Raw genomic sequence first — 26,385 nt, forward strand, 5'->3', positions numbered from 1 at the left:
ACCTTGTGAGATTTTGAGAGCTTTTTGGGAGAGAGATCTGAACTGCTTTGAGAGAAGAATTCCTAAACACCTTCCTTCCTCTTTTAATCTCAATTGCCTATTATTCAGAATTATGTTTTGTTCTTCATTGAATATGTCTGAGTAGTTTGCTTGTTAGGTTCAGGGTTTTTCATAGGGATTTTATGATTTATTAGATCTGTTTATTTAGGATTCATTATCTTTCTAGATCTTCATCATGGGTTGTTCTTCATATTAATCCTTGATTGGCCATCTAGAATTAATAACCTAGGAAAATAAATTGATATGAGAATAAAATTGATTTTCCTGATAAAACCTTTTGATGAGCAAAATTACTTCTTGCAAAGAGATTTGATTTAGTAATTTTGTGAACAATCTAAACCTGTTTTTAAAGCTGATTTTTAACCTAGAATTTTACAAAGAGATTTAGATTTTTTGGTTTTAAATTTAGATAATATTTTGCAGTGAGAACTGATTTATTTTACAGAAGAGTTTAGAGTTCTAGATCTGATTTTTAATTGCTTGAATCCTAATTAATTTATTGATTTAATATTTCATAATTTACTGAGAAATTCCCTAGGCCTAGCTTTTTGATCCCTTGAATTTACAACAGTTTATTTTAATACTTTTGCATTGCTTTTATTAATTCAAATCATCTTGTTTAGTGTAATTATAAAACTCTATAATTAGAAAACTCTATAATTTATTGTGTAGACTTGAGTCCTTGTGGAATTCGACCCCTAAGTATTACAATGACCTCTTAATTTGAGAGAGTAGCTCAGGGTTTAATTTGTGCATATCTAATTTTGGCGCCGTTGCCGGGGACTCTTAGATCTACCATTAGATTTGAGTTTTTGATTTTGTCTAATTTTTTCTTTTTATTTTCTACTAACACGCTTTTGTTTCTCTTCTCTTGTGTGTTTCAGGTACATGCCTAATAGGCCTACCACAAGAAGCAACAAGACTGCTCCTACTGTGAAGCTTTCAAACCAAGAGTTGGGAAAGTTAGAGCGTGAAAACCGAAAAGCAGCCAAAACCTTGAAGATGGTTAACACAATCATTCTGATGTGTGATGCAGATGGTGCTTTGAGGGATCAAGAGGGCCACTTGCGCAATGAGCAGGGCCAAAAGATTGATGCAGAAGGCAATGTGATTGCTGAAGCTGCTGTTGTCGATGGTGTCGATCGACGCCAACATGGCATTGGTCGACACCCCCTTCTTGCAGACGGACGTGGAGCTGCAAACCACGTTAACAATCCGGTTCGAAGACAGCAGCACAACCGAGATTTGATCAGGACCATTGCTGACTACAACCGGGCTGATCTTGTGCATGAGAACCGGTCTGCTATTATTCCTCCTCCATTCCAGAGGAATGATTTTGAGTTGAAACCTGCATACTTCCAGCTAGTTGGACAAATACCCTTCTCTAACCTGCCAAATGAGAAGGCTTTGGACCATATTGTGCATTTTGAAGACTTGGTGACTAGTATCAAGGCCAATGGAGTGACTTAAGACTATATCTACTGCAAGCTCTTCCCATATTCACTTGCAGGAGAAGCATCCCAATGGTTGAAACAGTTGCCAGCCAGATCTTTGACCTCTTGGCAACAAGTAAAGGTGGCTTTCCTCAATTACTTTTATGATGGTGCAATGTCAGATGAGCTGAGAGTCAAGCTGTCCTCTTTCAAGCAAAGACCAGATGAAGCTCTCAAGGCAGCTTGGGTGAGATTCAAGGCTTATCAGAGGGACTGTCCACACCATGGATTTTCAAGAGTGCAACTGCTAAGCATCTTTTTCAGAGGAGTTGACTGGGAATATCAGCTAGCTTTGGATGCTGCAGCCATGGGAACTTCAAGACAAGATTTCCAGAAGATGTTGAAGCTTTGATTGAGAATTTGGCTTCCAGCAATAGCACTAAGAGAGCAGATACTGAAAGGAAGAGATTGCATGGAAGATTTGATTCAAACCAGCTTCCTTCTGTTAATGCCAAGCTGGATTCAGTTCACAATCTTCTTGTGGGTAAGAAGTCAGTTCACTTTGCTGCTGAAGTTGAGATATTTGAGCCACAACCTGAAACAGGGAATGAAGAAGCAGATGTCAACTTTGTCTATGGAAATCAGGGTCAGAGATTGGGTAATCAACAAAGTTACAAGCCTTACAGTGGGAACTCTTCAGGCTACACTCCTAAGCCTGAGTTCCAGAAGCAGCAACAGAATAATGGTTATACTAGAACCTATGGGAACTCTTCTTATTAGTCTCCTCCTCCACAGACTTCTTCTAAGGGTAGAATGGAAGCTATGTTAGAGAAACTTTTGCAAGGTCAGGAACAATTATCAGTGACATTCAATGGGAAGATTGAAAATGTCTACAATGAGCTTACTGGGAGGATTGATGCTTTGAACATTCATGTCAAGAAGCTTGAAAATCAGGTTGCGCAGACTGCTTGGTCAGTTAAAAGGCAAGAGGGATTTCTCCCTAGAAAAACTGAGTCAAACCCCAAACATTCTTGTAATGCCATATAAGTGAGAGATGTAGATGATGGAGAAATTGAAACTGCAGAAAAAGGAGAGCAATCGGCCGAACCCGAGTCGGAGAATTCGACTTCAGACGATGGTGTCGATCGACACCCCTCTCAGACAGAATCTGAAACTGCAAAATCTCAGGTTCCAGCTGCTGAAAGGGTGTACCAACCGAAGATTCCTTTTCCTAAGTGAAGAAGGTCCAAGCAGGAGCTTGAGGAAGCTAGATGCAAGGCAATGATGGATAAGGTAATGATTGAGATGCCTTTAATTGATGCAGTAAAGCTTTCATCACCACTTAAGCGGTATGTGAAGAGGATGGTATCCAATGGTTTGAGCCCTGAGGAAGGAGCACTACTTACCAAAGATGTCAGTGCAATTATTTTGAACCAGCCCTCACAGAAAAGGAAAGAGAAGAAGCAAGAGGTGGTTGTCTTTAAGGAAGTGAGTGCAATGATTCATTGTAGGACTGCAAAGGAGTTACCAGACCCTGAAAGCTTTGTACTTGATTGCTCTATCTCTGCAGAACGGTTTGCCCACTCACTTTGTGATCTAGGCTCTAGTATTAAGTTGATGCCACATTCTGTTGATGTGAAACTTGGGATGACAGAATTCAAGCCAACTAGATTATCTCTTATCTTAGCTGATAGATCTCAGAAGAATTCCTGAAGGTGTCTTAGAAGATATTCTAATTAAGGTTGGAAACTTCATGATTCCCACTGACTTTGTGGTGCTGGAATATGACAAAGAGCCTAAAGACCCTCTCATCTTAGGAAGATCTTTCTTGGCTACAGCTGGTGCCATCATAGATGTACAGAAGGGACATATAACACTGAATGTGGGAGGTTTGAGTATGAACTTTGAGATGGATTAGATGATGAGGGCTCCTACTATTGATGGACAGAATTTTTCTGTTAAGGAAGTTTCTAAATTTCGAGCATCAAGCTCAGTGTCGATCGACACCGCTGCATCATCGATCGACACCCCTCCACATCCGAGCCTGCACTTGTCCACAACTGATGCTCCAAGTCCGACAACTGTTCCCAAACAGAAGACACACCCCTCCACACCCTAGAGTCCTTAGGTAAGGCAAAGGTATGCATTTTCTTTACCCAACCCCCCCCCCCCTCCTATCATTAACAAGGCTTTCAAAGGTACAAAAACTGTTTTGCAGTTAACCAAGCCACGAAATTATCGTAGAGCGTTTGTTTCTTCTGTTGATGATTGTGAAGGACATAAAAGAAGCAAACCCAACCCTAAATCCCACCCAGGTCATGTTCCTCACATCCTTGGCAGTCCTCATGCACCTAAAGCTTATACACCACCTTGGATGAAGAGGACATTCTCTCGGAAGAATGCATTGCCATGTTCTGATCCACCCGATGCCTGAGCTTCACCACAGTCACGTTAATGACTGAAAACAAAAGTTTAGTGGGAGGCAACCCACTTCTAGGTTTTTCTTTTCCTTTTGAGTCATTTTTCTTTTTGTATTGAGTCAGTTTTTGTTTGAAATTTGTTTGAAATTATGGATTATCTATCTATCATGTTGCTTTTAACTTGTATTTGAGTGTTTCTTAACAGAATCATCATCTGAGGATTGATCCATCAACACAACTAACTGTAACTAACAAGGAGTTTCGGCCAAAAAAACACCATTCGTGATGAGTGTCGATCGACACTGAAATGGTGTCGGTTGACACTTGCTGGTGACCCGAAAACAGTTCATCTTTTCCTTACAATTTTCAATACACTTTTTGTTTCTTTGACTTTCCCTTGCTTGAAAACACTGGGGACAGTGTCGTTTAAGTCTGGGGGAGGTTAGTACTAACTATTAACATAGTTTTTGTTTTTTAGTGTGTCAAAACCGTATTTTTGTTTTATTGAGTCAAATTTTTCAAAATTTTGTTGGAAAATATGATTTTTTTTTTTTAGTGTATTGCCTTGATTAATGCTGCAGAATGAATCCACTAATCCGACTAATGAAAAATCCAATGGCTGACCAGTAAACCAGAGACATCCAAATTTCCAACAGAATCCATAAAAGCCTGAGGTAACTTTAGCACTTTTCTTTTTACCTCATCAAGGAGATTGATGTTCATAGAGCTTGACTCCTTGTTCATGCCTGACAAGTAAGATTTTCAAAAGAAACTGGTACTCCTCTCCCTTTTTTAAGTTGAAAAGATCACTCCTGAGAGCTTTGTTAAAAAAAAGAGAATAAAAGATGAGATGATTTTGATCAGTTTAGAGAGGGAGGTAAATTACCAGTGACCTCATTATTCTACTCTTGAGTCAAATGATCACACAAAACTTGGAAGAGAGGGGTAGGTAAATTACCGATGACCCCATTATTTGCTTACACCTTTGAATCAGAAAAAATAAAAAAAAATAATAAAAAAAAACAGCAAAGCAAAGCTCAAAGGAGGATAAGAATAGAATAAGTTTGGGGGAGAGGAAGAATACCACATGTTGTAAAAAGATATATCTTGCTTGCTTGAATGAGTCTAGAAGGTTCTTGACATTGATCTAATTGATGAGACCCACCGATGAAGGCTTAATGGAGGAAGTAGTGGAATTTGTTTTGAATTTAGGATGCTATGCATGTCAACGGAGAAGTACATGGTGGTTCGATTTGGATTTGTCTGCTAAGCATATGAATTATGGTTTGGATGATCATGGCAATACCTTAGAGAGAAAATGAGTTTCTGTGTTTTCAAACCTCTTTCACAGGTCTAAGTTTATGTTTTGCTTGAGGGCAAGCAAAGACTAAGTCTGGGGGAGTGATATATCATGGTTTTTATGGTTTTTAACTATGATATTAGGAGTCTTTTATAGTCTTTTGATTTGTTTTGTAGGATGTTTTAGAGGCTTAACAGATTTTCTAGGATTTTGGCATGAAATGAGCAAAATGGAGCAATTAGAAGGGATTTTGGAGCAATTCAGCTAATGAAGACAACTTGGAGCCGAGGAAGGATGAGAGTGTCGATCGACACTGCCTTAGCATCGATCGACACAATGTTTAGCCGAGAGAGAAGCAAGTTTTGGAAATTTTACAAATCTACCCCAAAGTTTTCCATATTTACATCATTAGTCCCTAGCATGTTTTTGGACATATAAATAGTATTTTTAGGTTTTAAAAGACCCAAAAAATTTTATTCTAGCAAGAATAGTCTTAGTTTGTGTCCCTATTTAATATAATTGTTCCATTTTAGGACATGTTTTTCATTACACGGATATCATTTACTTGTTTTGCATTATTTGATAATTTTTGATTGATATGAGGACATTAATATGGGGACATTAAGTTTGCATGATTATGGGGACATTAATATTATTGATTTTTGATTTATATCTTCATAATAGTTTTGGGGAGCTAATGATCGTTATAATTAATCTATATATTAATTATACAATGCTTATTTTTATTATTAATAAATAAAAATTTCCAAGTTATGGGCGGATCGTCCAATTTATGGGCCCAAGTGTTTTTACGCAGAATGATACTTTCGTTTGGTAACTGGGATAAGTGTCCTCAATCCACAGACACAAAACGCGATCCGAACAAAATAAAACCGGATTGCATTAAGGTCCGTGTGCTTTTGGCATTAAAATTACATGCCTGTCCTTTTCTATTTTGTCGATTCTTTTTTTACTAAACAAATAATGCTTCCCTTTTAATAGTATAAAAGTCCAAATATATATATAACCTAACGTTTGATATTTTATCTGTCTTTCACCAAATTTTATTATGGTTGTCTGTTATTGTCCTTACACAAAACACAAAATATGCATAATCTCTTTAATACCAAATCATTATTTCTCTATTTAACATTAATTACACAATATGTTAACAAGACTTTCATAATTAATATTTGAAGATTAAAACAAAAGAAAGTCAACATTTTATTTCTGTCAAAAGATTAAGCTGTTGGACGATAAAATAATACACATTTTTTAAAGATATAAACTAGATTCAGACCCGCACGTACTTGCGGGATTGTTTTCAAAAACTATTTTTTTTTTTAATTTTTGAAAATATAGTTTATAGTAATTTGGATTGTTGTTATAATTCGTCTATAGAACATAAAAGGGAGTAAAAATGTATTTTGAATCAAGTAAAGAATTTGTCAAGATGATCATGTAATGGCCATGTATGTAATAGATTAATAACATTTCAATCGTATAGTTTGGTTGTATTAGTTATACTATACTATGACCATTGAACATATTGATCTTCGCCAGTTGTAGCTAGCATGTAACCATATTGTTGGTAGCGTTCTCACAAGCAGCCCACATGGTATCAGCATATCTCTCCCATAATTTACAGGACAAACAATTGTCACTGAAGAATTAAAAGAGAAGCTTATAATATACTTTTTGTGTTACCAAATTGTTATATATTATGATTGAAATTTTAATTCACCTTGTGCCCCGTAGCTTAACCTCAAATCTCTTAAAAATCTTTCCATTGTTTTCAGTTGTTTTCATAGCACCAATGTTCACAACTTGACCAAGAACATCTACATAGGGAAAAAAAAATTAAAAGGATATCGTGGAATACATAGATAACATTATGAATAAATTGATCAAAAGCTAACATACCAATTAAGATGTTTCATTGATACCATCATCAGCAGTTATGGTTTCAAAGCTCTGCAGGTCCAAATACCATTCATTTGAGAGTGAAGGAGATCGAGTAATGATTGTTGTGTTAGGGACATCTTGAAAACATGTTTCGTTGCCATAAACTTTCCCATCGATTTAGTCAACTGGAAATTCTCCATAAATCTCCACTCCCCAACCACTATAATTTTGTGGAACTTGTTAACTTGATTTTTTTTAACAGTGGCATGGATTAGAGTTCCCTACAATCACATAGTAACTTGGTTAATCAGACTAATCATCAAAGTTTTAAACAAATATAAATATATAGATAAAGGATTAATATTGACTAATATAAGATAACCTCGACATCTCCTAAGATCATTTCTAACGTTTCTTTCGTATACTGCCTCCACGAATGAATGATCCACACCTGAATCTTCCAAGTCGTCTTGAAAGGCTTACTGTTGGTAAGTTTGTATGGAGTATATTGTTGTACGCTATAATGATAATCGAAGATCCATTTATTTATAGTTGGAGACCTATGTAACCTAGTAGATATTTTACGAATAAATGATCATACAAGAATATAGTAAGTTCCTGAACAAAATAAAACCGGATTGCATTAAGGTCCATGTACTTTTGGCATTAAAATTACATGCTTGTCCTTTTCTTTTTATTTGCTTTGTTATATTATGAAGGGTATTTCATGTCCTATTTTGTCGATTATTTTTTTACTGAACAAATAATGCTTTCCTTTTAATAGTATAGATAATTAAAAATCTCACAAGTCTAAATGCAAATTACCTTAAATTACATGATAAATTCATATTTACGAGTTAATAGTGAGTTAATGGACCCAAAAACCATCAAGAAAAAGGGTTTAAAACACAATAAAATATCACCACATCACCCTTCATCAAAGAATGTGGAAAACTTCATCAAATATCAAAACCTTGATTGTTTTGTGGTTGGTCAGAACAACCAAGAGGCTTGGATGAAGAGTTTTCTTTCTCATCGCCAAAATCTTACAACAACCATTCAGCTGCTAGTGCATTTGCTAGTGTGACATCCCAGTTTCAGGGACTTGCGAAGAGGTTTAAAAGAATTGATTTGGCCACCTATGTTACCAAAGTGCACTTATTTGTTTGGTCAAGGGTCCTGAGAGTACGACATAGTTAAGCGTGCACTTATTTGTTAGGATGCGTGACCTTCCGAGAAGTGACTGTTGGATCTGTGCGAGTGAGGACAAAACACAGAAAAAGATCATGTGGTGATTTGTAGGGACGATAACAAGTCTTTAAAGCCTCCCGGACGTAGCAAACCGACCGTCGAATATGGATGGGCTCACAGGCTTAGTGAGAGGACGGGGGGGGTTCACTAAGAGATGGCAGTCGGGGCATTACAACTGGTATCAGATCCAAACCCAGACGAGTGTGGATTCGAGTGGGCTCACACCGTTGTGCGAACGGAAGTTGAACTTCTATCTCCGGAGTATTCTCTGTGCGGGGGTGCTTACCACCGTCCTAGTTCCGAACTGAATAACAGAGTAAAATAGCGATTGCGTAGTGAAAGTACATATATTATTGCCAAATGAAAGTTTTTCGACCTCCTCTGCAGTGCCCTCTCACTCATACTTATACTACGAGATTACAATTAATGTCGTATGCATTTGTCCCCGCTAATTATGCGTCCTATTTAATGCCATTGATCAGAGAATCTTTGACCATTCCCGAACTATGAGATGACTTGTGGTATCATCCTGCTCCGACTTTGCTCCGCTTGAATTGGGCGTAGTGGGCCTCTCCCAATCATTATTTCGGCCCATTTATTTTATCCCAAACCCAGATAAGAGGCCCATGGAGGCCGATTGTGGTACCAACAGTTGCCCCCAAGTCCTCCGAGTTGGCTAGTTCGGTGGACTTTTGATCTTCTCACAACCGCTTTGGGAAACTGAATATATCCCGTATCTCATGATTTGATCGTGGTGATGATGGGATTTGCCTTGCCAAGAAAGCACATGGTCCCACTTGGACACGATATAAGAGAGGGGAGAAATGAACCATGTCTTTTCGTTTCCCCTTCTTCCTTCTCATTATCTTCAGAATTTAACTTTTCTGTTCTTGCTCTCTGCTCTTTGTTTTCTTCTCTATCCTTTAACTGTTCTACCGGAATAGCCTCTGTTCCTCCCTTCTGTATTCGTTTCGAATCATGTGTCCTCCCAAATCTACCCCGAGTAAGGTCGCTAAACCATTCATCCCCGGAGTTTTTGGTCCCCCACCTGTCGTCCATTCTTTCTGAGAGCAACGCGGCAGAGATTAGGGGGTCTTGCGGGATTCTGTCGCATATCGAAATTTGGTTCCCGGAGGCGCATGAGTCCCCGAAGAATCCTCCTCCCGGTTACTGCTGCGCGTTCGAGAGTTTCTTCTCGACTTGCGGGCTGTCTTTTCCACTTCCGGAACTCATCTTGCAAATGATGTTCGAACTAGGATTTGCCGTTCAGCATTCTCTGTCTCCAGACCTTAGCGGAGGAGCACAGCTACAAGTTGTCTCTTGCCGACTTCCTTCACATTTATACTGTGAAGACATGGCAGACTAAGGGCACCCTCTACGTAAGCTGTCTCTCCGGCCTCAAAGTCTTCGACGACCATCCCTAGAAGGATGAAAAATGGCGAAACTCATTTTTCTTTTTCCAAGTTAACGAACTCACTTTCGATTACCTTGCGAGTTTATTTGTATCGAACTGGACTGCGAAAATCGGTAGCGTAGTGAACTTCGTATGGTATTGAAATTTTTTAGTTTTTTTCTTCGTTTTTAACAACTCCTTTTGTATTGCAGCTCACTTCGAGCGAGGTCAACTTTCTCCTACTTGCGCCGAGTACTTCTCTAAATTCTGCAGCGGCCAAATTGCCTGGGATTCCTTTTCTTGTGAGCGAATTAGAGAGTCCGGGGTGAGACTCAGAAACTGCTCCTACGTGCGCTCTCCCCCACCTTGAATTTTTGACACTTCCTCGATGGGTTACAGAGAGGAGAGGGCTTTCTAGAAAGAGCTCAAGACCGATGAGAAAGAGGCAAAGAGGCTGATGTTCAACGCCCTTGCCGAGGGCAAAGCACGCATTCCGACGTAGAATTCCGACTCTTCTACTTCCATGGTCAGCGATACCCCCGAGGCAAGCGAGGTTCCTGTTCCGACCTCATCACCTGTTCGCGCTCAGAACCCGGAGCTTACTGCGGCTTCGACCTCAGAGCCTTCTGCAGCTCCGCTGATTATCATCTCGGATTCGACTGATGAACCTAGGAAGAGCAAAGTTCCTTCCACGGCTGTGACAGTGGCCGAGCCGATGATGGCTCGCAGCGGGTGGAGCAATCGAAGAAGAGGAAGGAACCTGAATTCTCCTCTTCTTCCCGCAAAAAGGTTCGACTCGGACTAGGTCGTCTAGGGACGGGCGAAGCAGATCTGTCTCGAGGGATGGAACATCCCTCTCTGAGAAGAAGTCTGAGGACTCTCATCATGCTAAGGAGTCCGGAGGCAACTCTAGTAGGCCTCACTTGAAAGAGTAGCACTAGTCTCCTCGTGATTAGTTTAAACGCTCAAGTGTTTTTTTTTTTTTGGAGAAATTTGTTAAAAATGGGATAACCCAGCTTACTCCACGCAGCTCCCCTGTCTCTCCAGCGGACTTGATGTGGAACTACGCCCACCCTGGAATTCGCGTTCCGGCGTACTCCGACATGTCCGAGACCAACCGCGGGAACTTCTTCCGCTTTGCGGACAAAGTGGGCGAGGTTGGTGTGACCTTGTTACTTGCCATTATTTTTTGTTTTTATATTTGCTGATCTCCGGGTTCTTGTAGATGATGATCGAGTTTAACAACTAGGTGGCGTCCTACAAGGAACAACTGTTTACGTCCCCTCGGTGTCTGAAGTGATCAGGCTACAACGCAAGGTAGCTGAGCTCGAAGGTCAACTCGCAGAATATATCCGTCTAGAGGCGCCGAATTCCAAAACTGTGGAGAAGGCTGAACAAATTTGAACTCGGATGAAGAAAGCCGTGATCAAAGTGTTAGACCTGGGAATCACTAATGAGGACCCCAGGGGGAAGCTGAAAAAGGCAGGTGAGCTTTTCTATGAGGTTGCGGAAAGTGAGAAAGCAGCCATAAACAGATTGCACGAGATTGAGCTCCGCAATCAATTTCTGGAGGCGGGCAACAGTTGCGAGATGGAGAGGGTGCAGAGAGAAGAGAGGAAATCCTTGAAGCGGAGTCTTCGCCCTTTGATTGAGGACGTGAAGGTCCATTTCGAAGAGCGGGAGAGGTTAGCCCCGGCCCAAATCCGAGCTGCAGAGATCAGGGTGAACCGGATGCTTATTGAGGAAATCTCGAGAGGAGAGATCGAGGATATCGAGGCTGAGTTCGGGATCCTGCGAGCTGACGAAGAGAAAGCTGATGTCGAAGTTTCGAAGGTAACACTCCGCAACTTTGACCCTTCCGCTTTTTCTAGCCTTTTAGCTGACACCCCCGAGCTGCTCTGCAGTGAGCCTCCTCTGAGCATCACCATTGATGAGTACGGAACTAACTTCGAGCAAACTTTAGATTTTAATAAACTTTAGAAGTAAGCCTTCAGCATCAAGTGTTTTTACGAAGTAAGACTTTGGTTTAATGTTGTAGTGAAGTAAGACTTTAGCTGCGATTGATTATGCGAAACAGGATTTTGGCTTTTAATAGACTTTCGAAGTATGACTTTGATCTTAAATGGATTTAGGAAGTAAAACTTTGGTTTAATGTTGTAGTGAAGTAAGACATCAGCTAGGTTGATTATGCGAAACAAGATTTTGGCTTTTAATAGACTTTCAAAGTAGGACTTCGACGAAGTGAGACTTCGGTTTAATGTTATAGTCAAGTGTCATACAGAAAACTGTCATCGCTTAAAAAGTACTGAAAAGCAAACAACTTTAATTTTTGTAAATAAAGATAGCTAGACCCGAAGTGGGTTGCCTACGTACCCTTTACTCGCGATCAAGCCAGTCGTAGTTCGATACAAGTTTCAAGTGAACTAATTATAGAAACGCTAGAGATGCAAGGAATTTCAAGACCTCGGGATTGGCTTTCCATCGGAATCTTCTAGCCGATACACACCATTTTGTACTTCACAGGTGATTCTGTAAGGCCCTTCCCAGTTGATCCCTAGTTTTTCCACATTATTCTCTTCAGTGCTCTCCTGGACCTTCCGAAGTACCAGAACACCAACCGCTAAAGGCCTACCACGAACCTTAGAATTATAATAGCGAGCCACAATATTCTGAAAATTCTGCATACGAGCCAAAGCTCGGTCCCGACACTCATTTAAGATGTCTAGAGTATCTTGCAGAAATTCCTCATTCTCTGTGGCCCGAAGTGGATTCAATGTTGTGCGGAATCCGGGTACCTCTATGTTGGCTAGGACTATAGCATGGACTCCATATACCAGGGAAAAAGGAGTTTCGTTGGTAGCTCGACGAGGCGTAGTTCGGATTGCCCAAAGTACGCCTTGAAGTTTGTCTGGCCAACACCCTTTGCTGGAATCCAACCGTTTCTTTAAGTTGGCCAATATGACCTTATTCATCGCCTCGTCTTGTCCATTCCCTTGCGGATAACGAGGAGTTGACTTGCTAAGTCGTATTTTCCACTTTGCGCATAAACCTTTGAACTGCGAGGAGATGAATTGCAGACCATTGTGTGTGAAGATCTCGTACGGAACGCCGTATCGGTAGATTATACTATTTAACACGAACTGCTCTACTTGCTCACTTGTCACACCTGCATAAGTTCCTGGTTCCACCCATTTGGAGAAATAATCAGTAAGGACTAGCACGTATTGAACTCTTCCCGGTCCCTGATGTAAGAGACCAATGATATCCATAGACCATTTCATAAATGGATAAGGCGCAGACACAGAGGACATGAGCTCGGTGGGCTGATGGATTGACGGAGCATGTTTTTGACATTTCTCTCAAGTTCGGGAATTTTCCTTCCAGTCGGCGACCATGGTAGGCTAAAAGTAGCCTTGTCTTTTAATTTTGAAGGCCAAGGTCCAACCTCTGGAGTGATTTCCATTGGGCCCGTTGTGAACAGCTCGCATTATCGTCGAGGGCTCTCCGCCAGCAACACACGTTAGATAAGGTCCAGCTACACTTTGGCGTAGAGGTGCTCCGTGTACTGCTAGTTTTAAGTTTCCTAGCCGCCTGCCCCCCAATTGTCGGTGTTCGTATTGCCCAGAGGCCAAGGTGGGAGATCGTGTAGGTCCGAACTTGAGGTAAGTTCTATGCCCATTTCTTTGTCGTCGACGAGTGAATAAGGACCTGCCGAGGTTGCCGTCGTATGCGTTGAAGTTATTACAAATGAGAGATAGTGAGCCGCCTCCTTAGCAGCTATCTTGTTCTTCCTCATTGCCCGGGTTATCACACTTGAGTTTTCTAGGCGTATGCTCGGATATTTGATGACCTCAACCGGGATAATTCGAGTCGTTGTGGGATCCAAGGTCGTGGCTAGCGATGCCAACATATTTTCGGCCGAATTCTCACTGTGGGGGATTTTGGTGATTTCAAATTCATCTAACTTCATTGCATACTCCTGAGCCGAGGTTAGATAAGCTTCCATTCGTCCGTCTCTAGTTTCATATTTCCCTGAGAACTGGTTGGTGACTAATTGAGAGTCACAGAAATCTCTGAGTTTCCTGACTCTGATGCCTGCTGCGGGGCGGAGCCCAGCTAGAAATGATTTTTATTCGGCTTAATTGTTAGATGCATTGAAATTTAGGCGAAAAGATTGCTCGATCACCTTGCCTGTGGGGGAGGTGAGACGAACTCCTATTTCTGCACCTGTTTTTGAAGAGGCTCCATCCACGTGCAAACTCCAAGGGGCTTCAGTGTTGTCGGCCGTACTGGCCAACAGGAGCTCTATCAGGAAGTCGGCTAAGACTTGCGCCTTGGCACAAGTTCGAGTCCAGAACTCGATGTCGTACTCACTTAGTTCGACTAATCACTTGGCTAACCTACGAGATTGGATCGGGCTATGGAGAACGGTCCGAAGCGGTTGTGTTGTTAGTATTACGATCGAAGGGGACTGAAAATAGGGGCGTAGCTTCCTAGCTGACGTTACCACTGCCAAGGTCAACTTCTCCATCATCGGGTATCTGGACTATGGTCCCGTGAAGAAATTACTGATATAGAAGATTGGCCGCAGCTCCCCCCTTTCTTTGCGAACTAAGACCCCGCTTACTGCGCTTCCTGAAACAACTATGTACAGAAATAGAGGCTCTCCTAGCTCGGGTTTCGCCAGGACTGGTGTTTTAGATAAGTATGCCTTTAGCTGAGAGAATTCTTCTTCGCACTTTTCATCCCACGCGAAGTGCTTTCCTCCCTTTTTTATAGCTGATAAAAATGGAGACATTTATCCGTTGACTGAGAAATGAAACGAATGAGAGCTGTGATCCGTCCGTTGAGATGTTGTACTTCCCTAAGTGTCTTGGGGAACTCATGGATAGAAAGGCATTGATTTGCCTCGGATTTGCTTTGATTTCCCGCTCTGTCATGATGTAACCCAGGAATTCTCCTGATGGGACCCCAAACTTACACTTCGTGGGGTTGAGCTTCATTCCGAACTGGTTCAGTATATCGAATCAAACTTTCAAGTCTGCGAGGTGTGAGATTGCTTCCATGGACTTCACCATCATGTCATCGATGTAGACTTCCATCGTCTTTCCGAGCTGTTGCTCGAACATTCGATTTACTAAGCGCTGGTAGGTAGCACCGGCGTTCTTTAGCCCATATGGCATTACCTTGTAACAGTAAGTTCCGCGGTCCGTGATGAATGCAGTCCTCTCCTGATATTCCAGGTTCATGAGGATCTGGTTATAACCGGAGAAAGCATCCATAAAAGATATCAGTTCGTGCCCCAAGGTCGATTCAACTAGTCGGTCGATATGCGGAAGTTAACGATCTCGACTCGTTCTGGGCCGAGTTTCCTTCACTTTTGTTTTACTGGCCTGAATGGGGGGTCTACATTCAGCTCATGCGAGATGATTTCAGGACTAATCTTGGGCATTTCGTCAGCGGACCATGCGAAGGTGGCAATGTTTTCTTTCAGGAAAGAGATCAGACTGGTCCAAAGCTCGCTTCCTAATCCAGCTTCGATCTTTATTTCCTAGTTCGGAAACTTTGCATTGATGAAAATGGATTCGGTGAGGTCTTCTTTGAGCTGCTTTCGCGAGCTTCCATTGGTGGTCCTTGATTGCTGTTATTGAGTTACGAAATAAACGTGATCCACCCATGATAAAGTCTATCCTCTTTTTGGGACTTGCTTCACCATCCGCTTGCTTCGGCTTTTTTGATGGTGGGGCATCCTCATCGACCTCGAATACTGTTTTTTGGTTGATCTCATCGATGGATAAACTTGGCATTTCATCTGATATGAACTTCTCAGCAAGAAGATGCATTAATTTTTTGCAATCCCGAGTTGAGTACCCCTTAGTTTTGTGCAGTTTGCAGTATGTATTTTCGTCCCGAATCCGCTTGTTACTCGGGAGCACTCCGCTCTTTGAGCCTGGTGAAAATGGAGGTTTGGACGGTGAGTTCCTAGGGAACCTTTCTGCGGAGACTTTTCCACTGCGAAGGTGCCGAGTCCGGACTTCGGAGTTTTTGGAGATGTCTTCTTAGCTGGGAACTCGATCTGAGGTTTAGACGCAACTTTGTGCTTCTGGGCTGCAGCCGCTTTCTCTTCCTCTGCAACTATCCAGTTCGAAGCGCGATATAGAGCATCCTGGATGGTGGCGAAGTGGTTTACAGTCAATTCCTCGTGGAAGCGGGATTCGTGCCAGAGGCCGTTCTTCAAAGCGGCCAGGGTGGTTGAGTCTGAGAGCCCCGGAATGTGGACTAGGATCTCCTTGAACTTAGTATGTATGAGCGAAGTGATTCCCCAGCGGCTTGGTTTAGGTTTCCAAAGTTGGGCATCTGTTACCGCCGTTTTGATCAAGCTCGAGTATTGCTTGATAAAGAAGGTTCACAATTTTGTGAATTTGTGAATAAAGCCGGCTGTTAAGGATGCGAACCAAAGCACGGCTGGTCCGCAAAATGTTTCTGCAAACAGCTTGCAGTACTCGGCATCGGCTTCGTGAAGTTCGAGGTTCACGCGGCTGGCAGTGAGGAGGAAGGTTTTGACGTGCGTCGTCGGATCTGCCTTCCCCTCATAGCTTGAAAATTTAATATTTCCATTGTCCTTAACGCGGACTCTAGCTATCTGAGCCGAGAAAGTAGTTCGCTTTGATTCCTCGATTACTCGAGAAATACCTGGTGCTGAAGTAGTCGCACTGTGTACCATAGATCGCATATCTCGGATCTCGTCTTGCATCCGATGGAACTCAGTGTTAGAAACATAGCCCGGAGTTAGGTTATCTTGAGGGACACTTACCCCAACAGGGGGAGGGACCCGAACAGGGACTTCTGAAGAACCCGCGACTTCGAGATGTATTGGAATACGGCTTTGTCCGGCCAGTGTTGGTGCTACCTGAGAGGTAGGTTGGGGTAGGAAGTCCAGCGTATGCGCGGTGAGAAGCCGAGAGATCGGTTACTGAACTAGTGATTTCCTCTAACCGAGTATAGACTTGTCCTTCCCGGCTATCAAAATGAGCAAATAGAGCTAATAAGAGACAAAGGGAAATATTGGATTACAAAAGATTTTGGTTGAAACTGTTTGGTTTTATTAATCTGTGGCATATCTTGGGATAATATTTTTTTAATTAATATTACTTTTATGATCTTATATTATTACTGTAACCCCTTAACATACCCACCGATATTTTTAAAACATAATACTATGGGATTTTTGTCAAAAGTGCCACATTCTCAAAAAAACTTTTTAGCAATGCCACATTTTGTTTTCCTTTCTAGAAATGTCATAATTCATCTTTATGGCATTTGTAAAAATTACAGAACTAACCCCTGAATAATAACTAAAAAGAAAAGAAGGAAGCATTAAATGTGGTATGACATTAAATGTTTTAACTGTGGACAAGTATAAATTGGAGACATTATTTGTCCATCAAAAAACAGTGGACAAGTTTAAATTGAAGACATATTTGTCCATCGAAAAAACAGAGTGTGAGAATAAGTGGACCAACAATTCACTAGGTCGTTAACAAGATTGGAGATGATAATGGATTTGTTCAAATAGTTGTCCACTGAATATTAAAATTGTTTACAAACACTATTCACAAGTAAAATATGAGAAATTAAGCTAAAATTGTTGTCCATTAGAAATTTAAATTGTCCATGAAAAAAAGTTGTCTACCGAAAATTAAAATTGTCCATTGATGATGATTAAAGTTGTCCATTGACGATTAAAATTGTCCATGACATTAAAATTTGGTCTACTACGAGGAAAATACTCCAATTCAGATTTGAGGTCTGTCATGTTTTTTTGTGACTCTCCATCAACACGATTCAATAGTGTTTTTTCTCAGGGAGATTTTCGATGAGAGGGTGTGAAAGAATTTAGATCTAACCTTAAAACTAAGATAAAAACACTTCTAAACCACCTTGAAAGAAGCCATAACACACAATAAAACAGATCCTACGAGAACATATCCAACAAACCAGATTGGCGAGTCACAGACCCAGATCGAAAAACTTCAACCTCATAATCAAAGCAGAAGCCATGGATCTGACTATGAACACCATAGATCCCACCAAAACTGACTTAAGAGTTGCCACTCCGAAAAGATTCATCATCGTCAAGAGAAAAACAAAAAGAGTTGAGATGAATGAAAGGAAAAAGATGACAAGGCCACCAATCTCTAACCATCGGAGAAGATGATAAACAACGGCTAGGGCAAATTTAGAAGAGAGAAGATTTTTGTTTTATTTAGATAAATATCTTTTTATTAGAAAAAATGTGAGAAAGAAAGAAAAATAAAAACTAAAGGAACAAATTTAAAAGGTTAGTTTTGTCTTTTTGATTGTCCATTGTGGCATTGTAGAAAAGAACCGATGAATGTGGCATTTTTCACAAACTTTTTTACTGTTCATGATATTTTCTTTAATTAACTCTAATACTATTGTTAGTTAAATTTATAAGAATGTTATTTGATATTATATGTATATATATATATATTTGATTTTATACTTGTAGCATTTATGTGTATATATATATATATATGTTATTTGATACTATATATGGATATTTATTTATTTGATAAAGACAAAGGGAAATATTGGATTACAAAATATTTGGTGTGATTATGTGCAAAATGAGCAGACAAAGGGAAATATTGGATTACAAAATATTTTGGTTGAAACAGATTGGATTTTGAAGATTCATAAGAAGTGCCAAAAAAAAGCTCAATTAATCGAAAAACCACCTAAACTATATTGAAGGGCATCAAAAATAAAGAATCTGGGTCTAAACGAAACCCACAAGACTCGACAATTATAGTAAACCCACAAGACTCGACCCAATCCAAACCGAGTCAACCCAACTCGGACCAGAACCTCTGTTTAATCATTTTTGTTTACCAAGCGTTGATGGATCTATCTATTCACTTGTTGTTAAAAAATTTGGTGAATTGGATGATTAAACTTCATTTTTCTTTTTTAATTTCATATTTGCTTATAATTTTTTTCCTTTTTACATTCATTTTGCATTTCTTACCATGATTTATTCGATAATCATGTGTGAGTAAATCTAATTGTATATTGTTCTTTTAAGCTAAAAGTAGATTAATTAGGAAGATTTGATGGATAGGATTTGGTACCTAGGGTTAGTTATTAAGATATCTATTATTATGAAAATGGATTTGTAGCTAGATTTAGATTGGAAAAATGAAATTCTTAGCTTAGATATTTCATACACAGCAGTTTCTCACGTTTTTTTGACTTTTCTCATTCATTTTCCCAAATTGATGATCGGTGATACTGGAGCCGACTGATGAATCTCAGTGAGTTTGTATTTCTTAATTTATATTTTATCTGTTAGCCCACTCATTAATGAAGTGAAGCAATGGATTAAGGCATCTTAGAAGTTTTTATATTTGTTTAAAATACTACAAAAAACCAGAAACTATATATAAAATCACATGGAACAACCTTCATATAAACGTTTACAAGTAATTCCATAAGCGTTAAAAGAATCACAAAAAGAAGTTAAACATTGCATGTATATTTGCAAATGAACAATTCTTGGGTTCACTACTAAGGAACCCCTTTGTTCACTTCTCCTTAGCTAATGATAATCTGACATTTCATAATACATTTAAGAACCTACTTATTGACTTCTTTATAAAATAAAAAAACAAAATCTGTATACATTAGTATAAAATTAAAAACTTAAACCGCTTATTTATAAACCCAAACCTTTATATAATTTCATTCTAATTATAAAATCTAAACCCTAACCATCTCATTTGTAAACCCAAACCGACATATAATTTCATTTTAATTGTAAAATCTAAACCCTAACCATCTCATTTGTAAACCCAAACCGACATATAATTTCGTTCTAATTGTAAAATCTAAACCCTAACCATCTTATTTGTAAACCCAAACCGACATATAATCTTGTTTCAATTGGTAAAATCTAAACCCTAACCATTTCATTTGTAAACCCAAACCGACATATAATTTCATTTTAATTGTAAAATCTAAACCCTAACTACTTCATTTGTAAACCCAAACCGACATATAATTTTGTTTGAATTGTAAAATCTAAATCCTAATCACCTTATTTGTAAACCCAAACCGATACATCATTTCATTCTAATTGTAAAATCTAAACCAAACCAATATTTAACTTTCCTTAAAAAAAAATATACAGAATTTGTTTCCTTAATATGTATTATTTTTTAATTTAATTTTGATTTATTTTTTTAAACAAGATAATGTATAAAAGATTTTGATTGGTTGAAAAGGAAGAAGTGAACGAGAAGGTTCACCCTACGAGTGAACGTAAGTATTTTTCTTTGCAAATTCATTTTTTCTACTTGCATTGAATTGCAAAATGATGTGTTATTAATGTGTGCATATAATAATAGTACTAGTATATATATATCACACAAGGACATATATCTGAAAACCAAAAACGAAGACACTATAATGTGATGACATGGATATGTGCAACGCATATGATATAGTATTGTAGCATAGCTCGAGCTAGCTGCTTACCTTTATTTAGTTTTCACGTACTATATTTTATATTACATCTCCAAACTTCGATAGAACTATATATAGTCACTGAAACTAATTTTGTCTACATTTAGTACTAAGGATAGATTAGGCCCAAGCTGAGGTCATCAATTGGGAATAAGCTTGAAAGGAGGCCTCTCAAGTCTAGGCGACGGACTGTTGTGCCCATAATCCTTTGTGTTCATTCTTAAAAGCCTCTCATGCTCATGCATGCTTCTTTCCACCATCTGTCTCTCACATCATTATAAATCACTAAATTTGTTTCTAAAAAAATTCTTGGATGTAATCATACAAATTAAGAAGAGTTATAATATTTATTCAACTTTGGAAATGATATATGTATGTATGAACAAAATCTATTTGAAAAAACATGTTCCACCTTATGTATGTTTGTTAGACTAACCTCGTCATGAAGATTTATATGTGTATGGACTAGAATCGACGATCGGCCTGCATAGGGAAAGAAGTATAATTATTTTAGTCACTCGAAAGATTTCTGCATAAATTTAAAAGATAATTTGTTAATGTTTCTTTATGAAATTTTCTCTAGGGTGTAAATAATAGTTTTCGTTATGTATTTTATTAATCCGTTTAGTTCAAGATTATGTGTATATGCTTTTATTGATAACTATATATCATTGATTTTTGAGTAATATTGTATTATAAATTCTCATGCATTTAATTTAGTTATTAAAAAAAATCCCATCCACTAATATGAATTAATCGTTAGTGAATATATAAGTTAGCATAACCACATATTCAATAAAATCTCTAAATATTCTAAAATATTTCTAATAATTATACAACAAGATATCTTAATCTTCTATAAAGTATAGAGTAAAGCTGCAACAAATCAGAAGATCGGATGAGAGAAATGAAAACCTGCAAAAGAGACAGAAAGAGCAGAAGCTGAAACAATCATGAAGATGAAACCAAGTTTCTTCACTGTTAATGGTGACACATCCATAACTTTTGGAAGTTTTTTTCTTCTCTGGAAAATTTGAGTTCTCAATTGGTCTTGAGTCGTTGGGGTATAATAAATGAGAAGAAACAGGAGGCCAAACTAAAGAGTTCGTTTATTTACATTATAATATCTGCTTGGTGTAGCTTTGTAACTATGATTAGACGTCAGATAATGCAAGTTTTATGTCGTATTATGCTTTTTTGAGATTATTAATTCAATAATCAATAGTGTTCATGAAAATGGGGGAGAAAGAAAAAGTTAAAAGGATGCCACATTCCTGTCGTTGGGCAGCATAAGTCTAACGGGGAGGTATTGGTTTAGGATTTAGAAAGAATTTTAATGACTTTAAAAGTTAGGTAAATTATGTTGTTATTCAATCAAAACTTTTAAAAACTCTTTAAAAATTTGGTGTTATTGGTTGTGGATTTGTAAAAAGTTATCTAAAATCTTGATAATTTAGTGTTATTGGATTAAGAGATTTATAAAGTCATTAAAAGTTTTATGTTATTCAAGTAAAACAAAAGAATCTTGGATTGTTAATGAATTCAAATTTTATGTTATTGGTTTAGGATTTTATATCATTTCCTTCATAACAAAAGTCATGAAAACTCTTTCATCAAATAGAAAGATTTTACAAGATTAGAAAAAACAAATCATCAAGATTTTAAAAAACTTCCTAAACAATCTCTTAGAATCCTTCATTTTTAACTTTCAATTTTCTATGATTCTAACAATCAGCAAGAACATAAAGTCATTAAAATTCTTTCTAAATCCTAAACCAATACCTCCCCCTAAAGAAGTTAGTCACTTAGATTTTTATATATTGAGGTCATGAATGGCGACTTAAATAAGCAGGGGTGTAATTCCAAATATAAGAAATGTGCAATAACTACGGCCTTGTTCTTTTACCAAATGCTGCGACAGCAACATGATAGAAGAAAAACAGTTTCGAGAGAGAGGAGAATACAGTAATGAAAAGAAAATTTTGTCGCAGAACATGAAAAGAGATGATGACTGAAGTGTTGCTGTTAGTTTCAGCGACTCATATGATGCCGTTCCGACTCATTTTTTGCCTTTTACGACTCATCTGAAACTGTTATTTTTAAGTTTCGATATCGTTTTAACTTATTTCTACTCTTCATGACGCGTCGTTTAGCTCTGTTGTTGCTGCTGTCCCAATGTTTAGTAAAAGAACAGGGCCTACACCAATCAAGTAAATTATAGTAACTGCGGTTTTCTAAAATACAAAAAGAAATCTTTTTTTTATTTAAGGAAATTCGTTTTTATTTTTTTTGTTATGTCTAATAAAATGAAAAACGCACTATCTTGTAAATAACTCCACATATGGTGCGGGATATTAAAATCCGCTTTTCATTACTAATATATACATAAATAATAATAACTATAAATAATAAAATAAATAATAATAAGTTCATATAAGTCATAAAAAAATAGTAATTAATAAATGGTGTTTTTAGTTATGCATAAATAATATGTACATAAAAACTTGAACTTATAGTTTAGTTAAATATTATTTATGAAGTAATTTTTCATTAACACAAAATAGACAATAAATTACAATTATATTGATTATTTAAATATTTACTAGTTTATTCATGCAATTATTATTATAATATAGAAATATATGTGTGATTTTATTGTGAACCGCAGTTACTTTTTTCACCAATAAAATATTATTCTATAACGCTTATTTTTTATCAACCATATTTGTCCCGCAAACATATTTTTCCCTCATGAACTGCAGTTTAACCGTATCGCACTACTAAACTATTTGCCTCGTACAACTTAATACGCGGTCACCATTCGGACCATAGGTTTATTTCTATATGTGTTTTGGTTAATAAAAATATAATTTTTTATTTAATTATCATTTTTTTTTACTCGAAGAAGTTTATATTACTTAACCAGAGTCATTACAAAGTGGTTCAATTAGCCAAAAAGAGGCTTTGTTACAGATTCAACATAAAAAACATTATTTTGACATCCAAATTTTGCAAGAGTATCAGCAACTACATTACATGACCTTCTTGTAAATTTACCAACAAAGTTATGAAATTTTGATCCCCAGAGATGTATATCCTGAATCACATTCGAAATGGACGCATTCCTTTGATGACCATTAACAATTTTCACCAAATTTTCACAATCCCCTTCAAAGATCATCGACTTATAACCTCGAATCCATGCTAGTTTTAAAGCCGATAGTAGTGCATTTTCCTCTGCTTCTAGTGTCGACTGAGAGTTAGATAAAACTGTTGCTCTCCAAACCAAAACTTCTCCCTGATAGTCTCTAATTATCCATCCACCTGAAGTAGAGTGACTATGTGTATCAAAATCTGCATCAAAATTACATTTAAACATTCGATAGCTTGGTCTTGTCCAATTTGATAAATTCGTAGAAGAACAGGTTGGAGGAATCCGTGTGTCCAGATTTAGAGTTGTTATCCACTCTTTTGTTTCAGCAACCGCTTTCAAAACTGTGGTTGAAGGATCTTCTTTAATGCTATCAAAAACTTGTGTGTTCCATATACGCCAAAGGAGCCAAAAGGGTAAATAAAACTTTTGTGGATCGTTATGTTGAGTTGCTGAATTGAGGAGTGTTTCAATAGATGACTCAGTATCCGATTAATTATCATTTAATCCCTAACAACTTGAAGAGATTGTAAGTTGTAACTAATAATTTACTAATTTGACGATAAAATTTATCTTTATATGTCTGTAACAATATGCATGAATGCATGGGATATATGAGTTTTTACACTAAATATATAAATCATTATAGATATATTTTATGCATTTTTCCCAATATGGAATTTTTAACTAAAATGGATAGAAGGCAAAAGAGTAAAAACGGTTTACAAACATTAATTGAACAATAAAAAGAGATGTCATCTAATATAAAATTAAACTAACATTAGGAAATTAGTATTTTTCTTTTCTGTTTAACTTCACGTCCTTCACCATCTACATCTCTTCTTTTTCCAATTTTTTTATTTTATTTTTTTCATAAGAAAAATTAAACTTAACAAACCAAGATATAACTTTGTTTAATTTTAAAATCTAAACTATAATTCTCATTTATCAAGTTCGACATATAATTTCTTTTAATTATAAAATCTAAACCCTAATTTTCATTTGTCAATCCAAACCAACATATAATCTTTTTAAATATAAAATCTAAACTCTAATTTTCATTTATCAACTCAAACCGACATATAATTTTGTTTAATTATAAAATCTAAAATTTATTTATACACTCAAACCGACATATAACCTTGTAAATCAAAACTAAATATTATATTAATCTTTTTATTAGGTGACCTAATCTGATTTGTCAACCCACATTTAAGTATTTTCCAACATTATTACATTTTGAAGGTCTAGAAAATATTATTACTTCTGAATTGCATCGAGATAGTTTATGAATATGCATTGTGGTAACGTCATGTTGGTTAATTTACCTAGGATTGATTAAATTGTTGGTTTGCTGAAATTTGAATCTAGGATAACTTGGCGAGTGAATTGTGGTATAAGATGCTTGGGTGCTCTTCTTCAGGATCTCTGTAAGTTCCACGGACAACTCTTGAATTCGATAAAGAAAAGTCTGGTTTAACTATTCTCCTTAAAATATTTGAATTGCTGATAAAATTTGCAAGGGTGTATTTTTAAACCGGCCATTTGTTCGTGCATAAGATTTGAACAAGTCCTCTTCTTTTGGCTCGGTAATGGATGAAATGATCCAAGTAAACTCTTGTCCTCTTCTTTTGCTGATAAAATGATCCAAGTGAACAAGTCCAGAAAACTTCTATCCGTGTCCGCTAGTAATGCGCCTATCAAATCTCTACCTTATATACTAGAGATATTTTAGTTTACACCAACTTGCAATGTGGGACAAAACCTACTTCGTCCAATTTTGTGCGTTAATTCCATGTTACTCACGTTGAGCATATACTTTTCCTTCAAAAGTACTTTCATTCTTGTCATCTGTGTGCGTTATAAGATAATATTCAAAACTCTAATATTTGTAGAAATTAACATTGCCAAAAATTGCCTGGAAAATTATATGTGGAACGTATTAAAAATAAGTTTCAACACAACGTTAAGAGTTGTAATTCGACATACGAATTTACTAAAAGAATCATATTAGAATTAGATCCAAGGATTTGTTTAAGAGAAGTGTAGTTTCGATCATTCATAAGGACAAAAAAACTTTACCAAACAACACAAAACTTTGAGAGGTGAGTGGTGGAGGATAAAAAGAGAATGTAAATTGAATATATTAGTTATAGGTTAAACTAAAAGTATGAAATATTAATTGAGATAGAACTCAATAATTCTATGTGCTCCGTTTGACTTAATCTTCTTACTTTTCTTAAAGTAGACCTGCTCTAATAATTGGTCAATCCCTACGAAAACCACGTTTCACTTAGTCACTTGCAGAAACGATTGTGTAATTTTTATAGATGATTAGAGGTGTCAAACGGGCTGGGCCGTCTACGGCGGGCAATTTATATTTTCTAAACCGCGACGGTCAGTCCGCTAAGCCCGCGGACATAAAAGTTATGTCAAAGCCTGCCCCGCGGGCCTAAATAATGTATTAAAAATAAAATAAAATTAATAAATAGTAATTTTTAAATAAAATTAATGTTTATATTAATTTTTATAGATGTTTTATTTTTTTTACATTAAATTTGTTTGGGTTATCACATACTTATAAAAGATATATATTTAAAATTATATAAAAATAGTTATGTATCTATATTAAATATTTATTTTTATTTTATGTTTGAAGACCGCGGGCCGACTTCAATCCGCGGACATAACCCGCTAAAACCCGCAATCTGTTTGAGCTAGGTCCGCAAGACCCGCTTTTTTATGTGCCAAATATTTTGTGTGTATGCCCGCCCCGCTGAGATACTATTTTGTATCTAGATCTTTAGTTCCCTTATTCAACTTCCTGATATTCTTCGTTGTTCCTCTAACTACTTCTCAAGTCTTAGCGACTTAGCCTTCTCTTCACTCAGCTCTTTAGAGAGCATCGTGACGTTCAGCTGCAG

The 26,385-nt window shown here is 37.4% G+C and overlaps 1 protein-coding gene and 1 non-coding gene across 2 annotated transcripts; both read right to left on the reverse strand.

Annotated features, from left to right (window-relative positions):
* Positions 1–1,677: 1,677 nt before the first annotated feature.
* Positions 1,678–1,784, reverse strand: LOC147949952 (small nucleolar RNA R71). Its single transcript, XR_015565556.1, has one exon. It is a non-coding gene; the product is annotated as a small nucleolar RNA R71 (small nucleolar RNA).
* Positions 1,785–20,288: 18,504 nt separating this feature from the next.
* LOC109132216 (protein CASPARIAN STRIP INTEGRITY FACTOR 1-like) lies at positions 20,289–21,443 on the reverse strand. Its single transcript, XM_019243484.2, has 3 exons — positions 21,226–21,443; positions 20,747–20,793; positions 20,289–20,570 (listed from the first exon to the last, which is right to left on the reverse strand). Exons 1-3 carry the CDS (start codon positions 21,308–21,310, stop codon positions 20,451–20,453), a joined length of 252 nt encoding a protein of 83 aa, XP_019099029.1. The 5' UTR covers positions 21,311–21,443; the 3' UTR covers positions 20,289–20,450.
* Positions 21,444–26,385: the final 4,942 nt, after the last annotated feature.

Source organism: Camelina sativa, chromosome 1 (assembly GCF_030686135.1).
Source record: "Camelina sativa cultivar CO46 ecotype springtype chromosome 1, ASM3068613v1".
NCBI classification, from domain to species: Eukaryota; Viridiplantae; Streptophyta; class Magnoliopsida; order Brassicales; family Brassicaceae; genus Camelina; species Camelina sativa.

Coding starts and splice junctions, on each gene's coding strand:
- LOC109132216 (XM_019243484.2), bottom strand. CDS start 21,310: ATGGATGTGTCACCATTAACAGTGAAGAAACTTGGTTTCATCTTCATG. Junction 20,794..21,225: donor TCTTTCTGTCTCTTTTGCAG/GTTTTCATTTCT, acceptor TTCCCTATGCAG/GCCGATCGTCGATTCTAGTC. Junction 20,571..20,746: donor ATATAAATCTTCATGACGAG/GTTAGTCTAACA, acceptor TGTGAGAGACAG/ATGGTGGAAAGAAGCATGCA.